Below are 15,135 nucleotides of genomic sequence, written 5' to 3'. Positions count from 1 at the left end.
CTGGCTTTTATTGGTAGAGGAATTAAGTTCCGGAGTCCTGAGGTCATGTTGCAGTTGTATAAGACTCTGGTGCAGCCGCATCTGGAGTAGTGTGTGCAGTTTTGGTTGCCATACTATAGGAAGGATGTGGAGGCACTGGAACGGGTGCAGAGGAGGTTTACCAGTAAGTTGCCTGGTATGGTAGGAAGATCGTATGAGGAAAGGCTGAGGCACTTGGGGTTGTTTTCATTGGAGAAAAGAAGGTTTAGGGGTGACTTGGTAGAGGTGTACAAGATGATTAGGGGTTTAGATAGGGTTGACGATGAGAACATTTTTCCACGTATGGAGTCAGCTATTACGAGGGGGCATAGTTTTAAATTAAGGGGTGGTAGGTATAGGACAGATGTAAGGGGTACATTCTTTACTCAGCGAGTCGTGGGTTCATGGAATGCCCTGCCAGTAGCAGTGGTGGACTCTCCCTCTTTATGGGCATTTAAACGGGCATTGGATAGGCATATGGAGGATAGTGGGCTAGTGTAGGTTAGGTGGGCTTGGATCGGCGCAACATCGAGGGCCAAAGGGCCTGTACTGCGCTGTATTTTTTTCTATGTTTCTATGTTTCTAAATGATATGTGGAAATCTCCTTTGGAGCCTTAGATGGAGGTGAGTAAACAATTGTTTAAATGTATCACATCTCCATGACACTGGACCACTGGCTATAAATTCTGTGAGCATGATCTTAACCTCCACTTTACATAGTACATAGAACATAGGACAATACAGCACAGAACAGGCCCTTTGGTCCTCGCTGTTGCGCTGACCTGTGAACTATTCTCAGCTCATCCTCCTACACTATCCCAAAATCATCCATGTGCTTATCTAAGGATTGTTTAAATCTCCCTAGTGTGGCTGAGTTGAGTACATTAGCAGGTAGGGCATTCCACGCCCTTACCACTCTCTGCGTAAAGAATCTGCCTCTGACATCTGTCTTAAATCTATCACCCCTCAATTCGTAGTTATGCCCCCTCGTATATGCTGACGTCATCATCCTTCTGAAAGAGCAGCGCTCTAAAAGCTAATGCTTCCAAATAAACCGATGGAACTATAACCTGGTGTTGTGTGATTTTTAACTTGGAATGGATGGGTTATCTTATGAGGATACGGTTAGATAGACTAGGTTTGCTTCCGCTAGAGTTTTGAAGAATAAGGGGCAACTTGATCGAAACATACAAGATCCTGAGGGGTCTTGACTGGGTGGAAGTGTAGAGGATGTTCTCTCTGGTGGGAGAATCTGGAAGTATGGGTGACTGTTTAATACAAGGGTCAAAAAATATCAGGTGGGGAGCAGGAGAGTCAGCATTTCGAGCATCAGCTCTTCATCATGATGAACAGCTCTTCCTGATGAAGAGCTTATACTTGAAACATTTATCCTCTTACTCCTCGGATACTGCCTAATTGCCTGTGATTTTCCAGTGCCACACTTTTTGACTCTAATCTCAAGCATCTGCAGTCCTCACTTTCTCCTAATGTAAAACAAGGGGTCATCCATTGGAGACAGCGATGAGGAGAAATAGTTTCTCTCAGAGGGTCATTGTCTTTAGACCTCACTGTCAAAAAATGGTGGAAGCAGAGTTATTGAATATTTTTAAGGCAGAGGAAGAGATATTCTTGGATAAGCTAGAAGGTGAAAGGTTATTGGGACAGGCAGCAACACGGAATAATCAGATCAGCCACAATCTTATTAAATAATGGGGAGGGTTTAAGGAATCGCAAAATATTCACATTCGGATATCTGAGCAGAGATATAATGCATTCTCAATTCTCCAATTTTTAACCCACGACATATACATCGTTGTCTTTACATCAGCATTACTTCATATCGCCTTCAATGTGCTTTTCTGATAACAAGATATTGTGTTACTTTAGAAAAAAAAGAAAATACAGCAGCGAATTACCAATTCGTACCCTACTTGTAAAACAACTTTTTGCTTAAGGCTGTCAGATATAAAGCTAAACATCCAGGATACAAATACTGTAGTGTGCAGGGAGTTACAAAACTCTAATTAAGTTAAGGTATTTCAACGGATTTATAGACACAAGCAGAATCTAGAGATCCAATTATGGCAGTGATTCTCAGCAAACCAATTAATATGTTAATATATACTGAATGTATCAACCACAGCTTGGAAGAATGATAATCGAATAGAGACATATTATGGCACTAATGTTACTCATTTAAGTACTGGAATTGATAAGAAAAATGGTCAGCAAACATTTCAGATCAGCTCTAGGTCACACAGGATATAAAGTCAGAAGGTATCCAAGGCAAAGTTGGAATAGTTGAATCCAATGGTAACAAAGGCTTGAATGAGGGTTTCAGCAGCAGCAGATATGTCAAGGCAGGGAAAGTTAAAGGTTACGTTCCTGATGACAGAGAGTCTCACAACTTCCATTAGTTAAATCAAATTTTCTACATGATCTTCTCATTGTGAAATCCCAGTCTGCATTTATGCTGGCAGCCAGTTGAATTTGATATGCAGCTACCTGTAATTTATTCCAGCAACTTAGACATTATCTTTGCACCCTGGTAGCCATGACCTTGAAAGGATGCTATGGTTACAAGACGTGGGCATTGCTGGCTAAGCCAGCATTTAATTTCCATCCCTACTTACCCTCCAGGGCTACCTCCTTGAACTGCTGTGGTCGAGCTGTTGTAGGTACACCCACAATGCCAATAGGAAGGAAGGGCCAGGATTTTGGTCCAGTGCAAGGCAATATAGCTCCAAGTTAGGATAGTGAGTGGCTTGAGGAGCAGCCTGCAGACGGTGGCATTCTCATGTATCTGCTGCCCTCGTCCTTCTAGATGGTAGAGGTCAGGGGTTTGGAATATGCCGAAGGAGTCTTGTTGAGTTGCTGCAGTGTGTCTTGTAGATGATACACAGTGTGCACCTGTGCTGTAGGGAGTGAATGTTCTAACCGTCGGTCTACTTTTTCTCGAATGGTGTGAAGTTCGCACTCACCCAGGCAAGTCTTTAGTGACAATCCCACCTCTGCCCTTACGATGGAAGGAAGCTTAAATGATGCAGTGGAAAATGGTTGGTCTTAATGACAGCCATTAAGCACAGACACTTGGAACTTCCATTTCAGATTCATTTTTTCCATTCATTCTAGAGGAGGGAATTTGTCGATGAATTTGAAGGGGGTTAATGCTTCCATGAAAACAGCAGAAAGGATCTTCAGAAGAACTTGTTCAGCAGTTAAAAGCCTGCCACAGCATAATTTCAAGGTCCACAAGATTTTAAATGGTTCTTATTGAGGAAATCTCCTGCGCATGAGGAAACACCACTTACTCCAAGTTACAATCAGCTGACAGATACTACAGTTAAATCCCATCACTGACGTGGAACCTCTGAAAGATGCACAGTGGCAGTATGGAACTTAATAATCATTGGAGTTTTTTTTTCCCCTCTCTGACTGCATTGCAGAAAGTGGATACGTTTCTCATGTGGTTCCTCAGAAGCAACCCAAAAATGGATGCATTTCTTATCCTAAGAAATAAAATTAAAGTTTCTCCTTAAACACCATCCTCCAGAACTGCTCGGTTGTAAAGTTTTGGTTCAGTTCCACGAGGCGTCTTAATGCAGCAGCTTCGCGTTTCGACTGGTGGAAACTTGGCATCCACAGCTCTCGCATCACTGATGCCCCCAGCGAGGAGGGTATGAAGGTGAATGCCACAGGCTCTGGGCAGCTCAAATGATTGGCTCGTGCCTGCCACTGAATTGGCGGTAAACCCTGTTGATAAGGCAAAGAGTGATTTAAAAAAAAAAGAGAATTAGTAAGGGCTAAGGAACGAAATCCAGCTACAGCTCCAGCTACCTATTGCCGACATCAAACATCACCTAACTCCAACCCAAGCCATGTGGGCCTGTATTATCATTTCTGTTTGTCCCAGCCAACTCTTCCACTGAAGCCGCGGGACTGATCTCAAAGTCTAAGGAAAGGATTCGCAAACGTTTAGATTCCCAGTGAGTTCCACCAGGTTCCTACATAAAAGCAAAATGTTGTAGATGGTGGGAGCCTGAAATGAGAACAAAAATGCTGACCTTTCTGTCTAGGGTTGGCAACACTGATCCAGTATGATCCAACGTAAGCTTAACAAACTACATTTCAAAGTGGCACTCTACAGCCTTTCGGTCTCCACGCTCAGTTCAAAAACTTTATAGATCATAACTACCTTGGTGTTTGTTCTGCTGAGCTCAGCTTTGCCTTGTTTCTTTTAAAAATCCTTCATGTTGCATTTTTATTATGGAGCAATTCACACTCACTTGGACACAACACATCCACAACAACTCCTTTTGGCTGTTGCACCATGAGACACTTTGTTATTTAATCTCCCCTGATCCCCACCCTGTCACAGACGCTCTCCTTCATTCTTCCTATCTTCCCTCCCCACAATGCCACTGGCTTAAAAACTCTCCTGTTTGGCTTCAGTTCTGGTAAAGGTCATCAATTTGTAACATTAACTCTGTTTCTCTCCACAGATGCTACCTGATCTGTTGGGTTGGAGGAACAGCACTCCGAAAGCTAGTGTGCTTCCAAATAAACCTGTTGGACTATAACCTGGTGTTGTGTGATTTTTAACTTTGTCCATCCTACTCCAACACTGGCTCCTCCACATCAGGGATTTTTTTCTCGCCTTTTTGTTTGTTCTCATTCCAGTACATCCTGGCAAGTGGTCAAGACATCAGAGTAGATTTAGAAACATCTACACACACCGCTCCCAATCCCTCCCATCACAAGTGGAATTTTTAAAAATCTGATTTAAATGGGAAATAATCCCAGCATTATAGAGTTCTGAGCCCTCTAAACTGAAAATGGACTGCTTCCTCTCTCAACAATTTTATGACTGTACTGTCAACGTAAGCCTTTCAGCTCATGAAACAACAGAGAAGAAGTTATACACATAAAATACCTCTTCCTTTCTTCTGAGATTTTCCCACACTCTGTTACACACTAGACATTCAAAGGCATCAATGTAATTGTCCTGGGACAGATCTTGAACACCCCACTTGCGTTCCTTCATGGCAGTCAGCAGCTTCGCATTGGAGATGGGACCCTTCCATTTCCACTCGAGGAAGACTTCATACTCTTGGTCATTGCCATCCAATTGCAAGATGTACTCAGCCAATTCCTTGGGGTGTGAGAAACTCTTGACAAGAATAGCGCTTTGATTACTGGGAAGCCAGTCAGCTATACTGGGGGAACCAAAATAAACTGGAACCACGCCCAGCTTGAAGGATCTCCACAACTTCTCAGTGATGTAATCATCACAAACAGCGTTCTCGAAAGCGAGGATAAATTTGTACTGAGCAAGAATCTTGTAAAGTCCATCATCATCCATGGATGTGGGATCTTTCAGGTGACTGGGAAGGTCCTTGTTATGCAAACATGTCCCGTAGGAATCCACTGGGATGTATTTCATCAATTCCTGAACGTAACTGTCTCTGTCTGAAGGTGGATCACAGTCAGACTGTACATACGCTAATGGTGCCAGATGTTCCCTCAGCTGATTCTTGCGAGACAGCGGGATCAAGTACTTGTGGGTTTTCAGTTCCTCGATGCTCTCCAGGTACTGGGTGGTCAGGGGCATATGAGAGTTGCGACTGAATGTGGACGTGTAATTAAATAAGGTGATGGCAGGCTCGTGAAAAAGCTTGTAATTGTTTTTCGGGGATTCTTCATGGAACAAGGCCCAATCATGGTGGTGTTTCCGAGGCAACGGTAAACTATTGATCTGGAAGTCTGTACCTATTCAAATTAGAGATGTGGAAAAAAAAGGTTAACGTTTCAAATAATGCTCATAAAACAGACTGTTAATTCACACACAAGCTCAATGATAATGAGCACCAATAATGTCTTGATCAGCAGAATGTCTCTATATCTAGGAGTTGTAGAAACTGTGATTGAAGTGACCATTGCCAGTTCCAAGAGGATTAGATTAAACTCTGGTTTCATCTTCTGAGCCACATATTGTTGTTTATTCATTCATGGGATCGAAAATCTGTTGGCTAGTCCAGGCTTTATTGCCTGTCTCTAATTGCCCTGGATCGGACTGCCATTTGCTCAGCCATTTCAGAGCGGAGTTCAGAGTCAACCACATTGCTGGTGGTCACTTGTAGGCCAGACCAGGTAAGGATGGCAGATTTCCTTCCCTGAAAGACATTACTAAATCAGATAGCTTTTTACGATAATAAACAGTGACTGTGTGGTCACCATTAATTTCACCATCTGCCATAGTGGGATTCAAACCCAGTTCTCCAGAACATTAGCTCCCAGTTTTCTGGATTACCAGGTCCACTCCCATTACAAATTTGTCACACTTCCGCAGACCAAAGATTAGTGACAGGGGAGATAGGATGAGGAATGGGGTGCAGGGGAGAAATCGGTGAATCCCTGCCCACTATCCCCCCATCTCCAATGTATGGACACAATCAAAAGACCTCCTTGTGTGATATACCATCTGGATTAAACGTAACACTTCCCTTGGTCAAACAGCAGGGTTCATGCTCACTAACTGGAATCACATAAGACAACTGTGCAGTGAACTGAGGCACAGATTAGTGGAAATTTATATTAGCAGGTAGATGTCGTCGGGGGAAGGGGAGAACTGGAACAGAAGGGGGAATGATTATGTTTTAAACCCCACCATAAATTGGGTATAGATGCAAAGCAACTTTAGACCAAACAAAGCAATTTTTTTCTGTGATTTTTGTTCTGACATGAAGCAAGGTCCCATTTAAAACTCATATGCCAATTTACATGTTACTGTATAATTTACTTTAGAATGTACCAATAACACGTTAGCCCTAATGGATTCATGAAAAAGAACAGCAATGTAACAGAATGAAGGGTTACACAGCACGAGTGAAGGCTCCTCCAGCAGCCGCTCCCAAATTCTCCCACCTGGAAGGATAAGGACAGCATGTGCAGGGGACAACTTGGAAATACATTGCCATTCCTTCACTGTCAATAGGTCGAAATTTCAAGCCTTACTTAAGTGTACTATGTGAGTGCCTTTACCACATGGACTGCAGGGTTTCTAATGGCACAGCACTACCCTTCCAAATGAAATGGGCAAGAAACATTGGACTGTCAAGCAACGCCCACATCCAATGAATGAATAAATTAAAACTAAATTAAATTTTTGACTTATGGTGAATAATGTCATTAGATCCATTAACCGGAGGAAAGACAAAGCAACCTTCAGAGTAAATTTCAAATCAGGAGATGGGGGAAAGAAGGAGGAGTGTTTCAGTTCTACATTCTAACACCTCACTACACAACAAAGTAGAGACAACTGTTTAGTTCATCACATTTTGCAATAGTATGATTAGATTAGATTACTTACAGTGTGGAAACAGGCCCTTCAGCCCAACAAGTCCACACCGACCCTCCGATGAGCAACCCACCCAGTCCCATTCCCCTGTATTTACACCCCTTCACCTAACACCATGGGCAATTTAACATGGCCAATTAACCTAGCCTACACATTTTTGGACTGTGGGAGGAAACCGGAGCATCCAGAGGAAACCCACGCAGACACGGGGAGAATGTGCAAATTCCACACAGACAGTTGCCTGAGGCGGGAATTGAACCCGGGTCTCTGTTGCTGTGAGGCAGCAGTGCTAACCACCGTGCCACTGTGTCGCCCTTTAAAAATAATTGGTGTAGGTTACACAGGTAAAACACAAATATGGAAAATGACTTATGATACAGTTGTCAAAAATACCTCATGAATATTTAAGTTAATTTTTAAAACAGCTCTCAGACAAACCAGTACACAATTTGATGCTGCAGCCAATTAGCCTTACAAAGTAATGGTCTATCACAATGCTAATAAAGTGTGACTGAACCCTTCTTATATCTCGCTCATGCCCAACAGAGTATTATAAAGCTGCTGATGTGCACAGAGTATTCGGACTACACTGAGGCACAGGATGGACCACACTGAGATTAGTCATGGTCTTACTCCATGGTAAAGTAGTCAAGAGAGGTTGAGTGGCCTACCCCTGTTCGTAATTCATATGCTGTGAGAAGGGAGGGGGTCAGCTAGCTCAGTTGACTGGATGGCAGGTTTGCAATGCAGAATAAGACCAATGGCATGGGTTTAATTCCTACACAGGCTAAAGTTACTCCCCTTCTCAGCCTCTTCCCTTGACTGAGGCATCGTGTCGCTCAGGTTAAGCCACCTCCAGTCGTTTCTCTATAACGAGAGAGCAGCCCTATGATCCAAAACAAAAGCAGAAAGGACCTGTTCCGGTTCCGAAGGGTCATTGGACCTGAAGCTTTAATTCTCATTTCTCTTCACAAATGCTGCCAGACCTGCTGATTTTTTCCAGCAATTTCTGTTCTTGTTTCTCTAGTTTCAATATCCTCAGCTCTTTGAATGGGCACTTTAAAATTACATTGCTACTTTTTTTTTTACTCATTCAAGGGATGAGGACATTCCTGGTTGGGCCAGTATTTATTGCCCATCCCAGAGGGCAGTTAAGAGTCAACCACGTTGCTGTGGGTCTGGAGACATGTGTAGGCCAGACCAGGTAATGATGGCAGTTTCCTTCCCTAAAAGGACATTAGTGACCCAGATGGGTTTTTCCAATAATTGGCAATGGATTCATGGTCATCATTAGACTCTGAATTCTAGATTTTTATGAAAATAAAATGCCACCATCTGCAGGATGCAAACCCAGGTCTCCAGAACACTACTTGGATCTCTGGATTAACAGGCACTAAGCCATTGCCTCCCCAATATTTTCTCAACTTGCTTTTAATTAATTTGTAGGACAAGGGCTAGAACTTGTGACCGAGGACCCAGAATGGGTCCTTTCTGTTCTGAAGCAGGGTCACTGGACCTGAAACGTTAACTTTGCTTTCTCTTCACAGATGCTGCCTGGCATGCTGAGGTTTTCTAGCTATTTCTGTTTTTATTTCTGATTTCCAGTATCTGCAGTTGTTTTTTTTTTGTTTAGCCCTAAGGTTCTGTAGGGCAACAGTGACATTACCTTTCCTGTGTGTATCAGAGTTTGCAAATTTGAATTCCTGTTCTGTGAAAATAAAATCTAGACTGTCGAGTTGGCATCAGGCTAAGTGTGTGTGCGTGTGTGTGCGTGTGAGTGAGAGAGAAGAGAAAGAGAGGGAAGAGAAAGAGAGGGAAGAGGAAGAGAGGGAAGAGGAAGAGAGGGAGGAGGAAGAGAGGGAGGAGGAAGAGAGGGAGGAGGAAGAGAGGGAGGAGAAACATAACTGGTTCACAAATGCTCTTTAGGGAAGGTAACCTGCCAACTTGACCTCGTCGGACTGAAAGTTCACCATCATTTTCTCAAGGACAACTGTAAACGAGCAGTTTTGTAAGTGATAGCTCCACCCTGAACCTGGAAAGCGACGCCTTGAAACTGCATTCCTCCACTTCTTCGTGTAGACTGAGCATATCATTCTTGTGACCCAGTTAGTAAAATGAATTTACTGAAGTGTGCAAGATGTCAGCTATTGGCGACAACCAGATCCTAGTTGCAAAATTTTCAACCTTTCAAAAGCATGCACAGGAGACCAGCAACGGAAACAAAGAGTGGTGCAGACTGCTAAAACGGATACTGGTGCAGGATTCAGGAATTACAGGTTTGGACGGCGTAAATATATACACACTCAATATAATTGGGTGGCACGGTGGCTCAGTGGCTAGCACTGCTGCCTCACAGCGCCTGGGACATGCATTTGATTCCAGCCTTGGGTGAGTTTCTGTGTGGAGTTTGCACTTTCTCCCCGTGCCTGCATGGGTTTACTCCCACGGTCCAAAGATGTGCAGGTTAGGTAGATTGACCATGTTAAATCACCCCAAAATGTTCAGGGATGTGTAAGTTAGGTGCATGAAGCATGGGAAATGTAGGGTTACAGGGTAGGGGGATGGACCTGGGTGAGATCCTTGTCCGAGGGCCGGTGTGAACTCATTGGGCTGAATTACTTGCTTCCACACTGTAGGGATTTTATCTGGATAGAATTTCACACACATATGAAGGTATACAGTAAATCATGTATGCATGCATTCTCCCCCACCCCCACCCCACTGTGTGTAAATGTTTCCCTGAGTAAGTTTGGCACTAAGCTTTTTAATGTAAATATTTTGCTACTTGCACCCACCATAGAAGGTGGGGTTGGGGGGAGGGGGAAGTTTTAGTCATGTCAACTTTTGTTCTGTTCTTCAGTGCAAGCTGTATACACAAACAAGGAGAAACATGAATCTTCCACTCATGATAAATCCACAAAGCTAACACATGACTTTCCTCCTTTCGCCTACACTTGGGTTTTTAATATTAAATACGCAACAGAGCAATCACAAAATACATTAACCAACTTAATGTTCTTCAGCCAGCACATAAATTCAATGACTCTGCAACAGAACCCATTTCTGCCATGTCAGCTAGACAACAGTACCGAGAGAAAGCTTGCACTTGTGTTCAGTGAACTATTGAGGGTCAGTTCAGTCTCTGTCTACCACTTATATCAAGACTTTGTTCAGATTTGTTTAGAATGAGAGTTGTGTATTTTAGCTTCAGTACACTGGCTGACTTCAAACCCCCGTATCAACCATAGAACGTAGAACATTACAACGCAATACAAGCCTTTCAGCCCTCGATGTTGTGCCGACCTGCGAAACCAGTCTGAAGCCCATCTAACCTACACTATTCTATTATCATCCATATGTTTATCCATTGACCATTTAAATGCCCTTAAAGTTGGCGAGTCCACTACTGTTGCGGGCAGGGCGTTCCATGCCCTTACTACACTCTAACTAAAGAACCTACCTCTGACATCTGTCCGATATTTATCACCCCTCAATTTAAAGCTATGTCCCCTCATGCTAGCCATCACCATCTGAGGAAAAAGGCTCTCACTGTCCATCCTATCTAATTCTCTGATCATCTTGTATGTCTCTATTAAGTCACATCTCAAGTTTCTTCTCTCTGACGAAAACAGCCTCAAATCTGTCAGTCTTTCCTCACAAGACCTTCCTGTCATACCAGGCAACATCCTAGTGAATCTCTTCTGAACCCTATTGAATGCTTCCACATTGTTCCTATAAAGCAGTGACCAGAATTGTACGCAATACTCCAAGTGTGGCCATACCAGATTTTGTACAGCTGCAACATGACCTCATGGCTTAGAAACTCAATCTCTCTACCAATAAAAGCTAACACACCACATGCCTTCTTAACAACCCTATCAACCTGGGTGGCAACTTTCAGGGATCTATGCACATGGACACAGAGATCTCTCTGCTCATCTACACTACCAAGAATCTTACCATTAGCCCAGTACGTTGTATTCCTGTTACTCCTTCCAAAGTGAATCAGCTCACACTTTTCCGCATTAAATTCCATTTGCCACCTCTCAGCCCAGCTCTGCAGCTTATCTATGCCCCTCTGTAACCTGCAACATCCTTCCATGTTGTCTACAACTCCACTGACCTTAGTGTTACCTGCAAATGTACTAACCCATTCTTCTACACCCTTATCCAAGTCACTTATAAAAATGACAAATGGCAGTGGCCTCAAAACAGATCCTTTTGGTACACTACTAGTAACTGAACTCCAGGATGAACATTTCCCATCAACCACCACTTCTTTCAGCTAGCCAATTTCTGATCCAAACTGCTAAATCACCCTCAATCCCATGCCTCCGTTTTTGTACAATAGCCTACTGTGGGGAACTATATCAAATGCCTTACTGAAATCCATACACACATCAACTGCTTGACCCACATCCACCTTCTCAAAAGAACTCAATAAGGTTTGTGAGGTACGACCTACCCTCCACAAAACCGTGTTGACTATCCCTAATAAAATTATTCCTTTCGAAATGATTATAAATCCTATCTCTTATAATCCTTTCCAACACTTTACCTACAACCGAAGAAAGACTCACTGGTTGAAATTACCAGAGTTGTCTCTACTCCCCTTCTTGAACAAGGGGACATTTTCTATCCTTCAGTCTTCTGGCACTATTCCTGTAGACAATGATGACAAAGATCAAAACAAAGGTTCTACAGTCTCCTCCCTAGCTTCCCAGAGAATCCTCGAATAAATCCCATCCAGCACAGGGGACTTGACTATTTTCACACTTTGCAGAATTGCTAACCCCATCTTCTTCTGAACCTCAATCCCCTCTATTTTAATAGCCTGTATCTCAGTATTCTCCTCAACAACATTTCTTTTTCCAGTGTGAATACTGACAAAAAATATTCATTTAGCACCTCTCCTATCTCCTCAAACTCCATGCACAACTTCCCACTACTGTCCTTAAGTGGCCCTAATCTTACCCTTGCTATTCTTTTATTCCTGACATACCTATAGAAAGCTTTAGGGTTTTCCTTGATCCTACCTGCCAAAGATTTCTCATGTCACCTCCTGGCTCTTCTTAGCTCTCTCTTTAGGTTCTTCCTGGCTAACTTGTAACTGTTTATTGCCCTAACTGAGCCTTCATTTCTCATCTTTATATAAGCCTCCTTCTTCCTCTTGACAAGATATTCAACTCCTTTAGTAAACCACAGTTCCCTCACTCGACCACCTCCTCCCTGCCTCACCAAGGACCCGCAGTAGCTGTTCCTTGAACAAGCTCCATATTTCAATTTTGCCCATCCCCTGCAGTTTCCTTCCCCACCTTATGCATCCTAAATCTTGCCTAAACTCATCATAATTGCCTTATCCCCAGCTATAACTCTTGCCCTGTGGTATACATCTATCCCTTTCCATCACTAAAGTTAATGTAACCGAATTGTGGTTACTATCACCAAAGTGCTCACCTACCTCCAAATCGAACACCTGGCCTAGTTCATTAACCAGTACCAAATCCAATGTGGCCTCACCTCGTTGGCCGATCAACAAACCGTCCTATACACATTGGACAAAAACTGACTCATACAAAGTATTCGAAGCATAGCATTTCTAGTCAATATTTGGGAAGTTAAAGTCCCCCATAACAACTACCCTATCACTCTCACGCCTATCCAGAATCATCTTTGCAATCCTTTCCTCTACAGAATGTTTCAGAGGCCTGTAGAAAACTCCCAACAGAGTGGCCTCTCCTTTCCTATTTCTAACCTCAGTAGACAAGTCCTCAAATGTCCCTTCTACCACTGTAATACTGTCCTTGACTAACAATGCCACACCTCCCCCTCATTTACCACCTTCCCTATTCTTACTGAAACATCGAAACTCTGGAACCTGCAACAACCATTCCTGTCCCTGCTTTATCCGGGTCTCTGAAATGGCCACAACATCAAAGCCCCAGGTACCAACCCATGCTGCAAGTTCACCCACCTTATTCCGGATGCTCCTGAACACACTTCAAACCACCTTCCTGCCTGCTGGTACACTCTTGTGACCTTGAAACCTTATTCTTGACCTCACTACCCTCAACCTCTTGTACACTGGAGCTACAATTCAGGTTCCCATCCCTTTGCTGAATTAGCTTAAACCTCCCAAAGAGCATTAGTAAGTTTCCTCCGCAGGATATTGGTAAACCTCTGGTTCAGGTGAAGCCCATCCTGTTTGTAGAGGTTCCACCTCCCCCAGAATAAGCCCCAATTATCCAGGAATCCAAAATCCTCCTTCCTGCACCATTCCTGCAACCATGTGTTCAACTGCGCTCTCTTCCTATTCCTTGCCTTGCTAGCACGTGGCACGGGTAGCAAACCAGAGATAACATCTCTGTTTGTTCTAGCTCTAAGCTTCCACCCTAGCTCCCTGAAATCCTGCCTTACATCTCCATCCCTTTTCCTACCTATGTCATCGGTACCAATGTGGAATGGGGCTGCTCCCCAAACTCTTAAGGATCCTGAAAAACTCAATCCGAAAAATCATGGGCCCTGGCACCTGGGAGGCAACACGCAAACACGAGTCTCTCTCGTTCCCACAGAATCTCCTATCTGTCCCCTTAACTATGGAGACCCCAATGACTAATGCTCTACTCCGCTCCGGCAACAGTATCCAAAACGGTATACTTGTTATGGAGGGGAACGGCCAGAGGGGATCCCTGCACTGTCTGCCTGTTCCCTTTCCGCCCCCTGACTGTAACCCATCTACCTTTTTCTTGGACCTGAGCTGTGACTACATCCCTATAATTCCTCCCAATTACCCCCTCAGCCTCCCGAATGATCCAAAGTTCATCCAGCTCCAGTTCCCTAACGCAGTTTTCGAGGAGCTGGATTTGGGTGCACATCCCGCAAATGAAGTCAATGGGGACACTAGTGGTGACCCTTACCTCCCACATTCTGCAGAGGAACATTCAACTGCCCTAACATCCATTCCCACTATTCTAAATTCCCAAAGAGACTATTGAAAAAAAAAAACTAGTAACCTTATCAATCTGGCACACAGAACCTTTTTTTGGTTAGAGGTGGAGGAAGGGTGGGAGTTTTGCTTTGGGTAAAGCAAACACCTCACTTACTCAGCTATCCTGCGTGTTCTTGCTCAGCGTGCACTCCACCCATACATGAGATAAGTTTTTAAAAGGATTAATTTACCTTCCCGGCAGCCCCCTGGTGTTCCCTCCAACTGCTGCTGAAAATGGAGGCCACTGACTCTCAAAGTAAGTCCTTTTAGAGGGAAATTTATCTTCCCGGCAGTCCTCTGATCCTTGCTGACACCACTCTCGCTGCTGTTAAAATTGGAGCATGTGAAAGAGAGCCATGTCCTTTCACTGATATAAATACTGGGTTTTCGCTGAAGTAAGCTCAATGCTTTATTCAGTGCCTAGCATTCGACATTTTAAGTGGAGCTGCTAGTGAGCGGTTCAGTCACTGGATCAGAAATCTAGAGGCCCAGATACTGTTCTGGGGATCTCGACTGGGAATCTACCGTGGCAAATGGCAGAGTCTGAATTCAACACAAGTTTAGAAATCCAAGTCTAATTAGATTAGATTAGATTCCCTACAGTGTGGAAACAGGCCCTTCGGCCCAACCAGTCCACACCGCCCTTCCGAAGAGAAACCCACCCAAACCCATTCCCCTACATTTACCCCTGACCAACACACCTCACACTGTGGGCAACTCAGCATGGCCAATTCACCTAACCTGCACATCTTTGGATTATGGGAGGAAACTG

General features: G+C 43.7%; 1 protein-coding gene across 3 annotated transcripts in view; it reads right to left on the bottom strand.

Moving 5' to 3' along the window:
* Window positions 1-1,442: 1,442 nt before the first annotated feature.
* Window positions 1,443-15,135, bottom strand: part of fut10 (fucosyltransferase 10) — a 66,921-nt gene continuing 53,228 nt past the window's right edge. For all 3 annotated transcript variants that reach the window (XM_043674314.1, XM_043674313.1, XM_043674315.1), the window contains exons 3-4: window positions 4,952-5,787; window positions 1,443-3,771 (exon numbers count right to left, since the gene is read on the bottom strand). In XM_043674314.1, the coding sequence (XP_043530249.1) occupies window positions 3,541-3,771; window positions 4,952-5,787 (1,067 nt within the window). In that variant the 3' untranslated portion in view covers window positions 1,443-3,540. The remainder of the gene's footprint in view (window positions 3,772-4,951; window positions 5,788-15,135) is intronic.

Source organism: Chiloscyllium plagiosum, chromosome 32 (genome assembly GCF_004010195.1).
Source record: "Chiloscyllium plagiosum isolate BGI_BamShark_2017 chromosome 32, ASM401019v2, whole genome shotgun sequence".
In the NCBI taxonomy this organism is placed as follows: domain Eukaryota; kingdom Metazoa; phylum Chordata; class Chondrichthyes; order Orectolobiformes; family Hemiscylliidae; genus Chiloscyllium; species Chiloscyllium plagiosum.
This window is presented reverse-complemented; position numbering and strand designations above follow the sequence as displayed.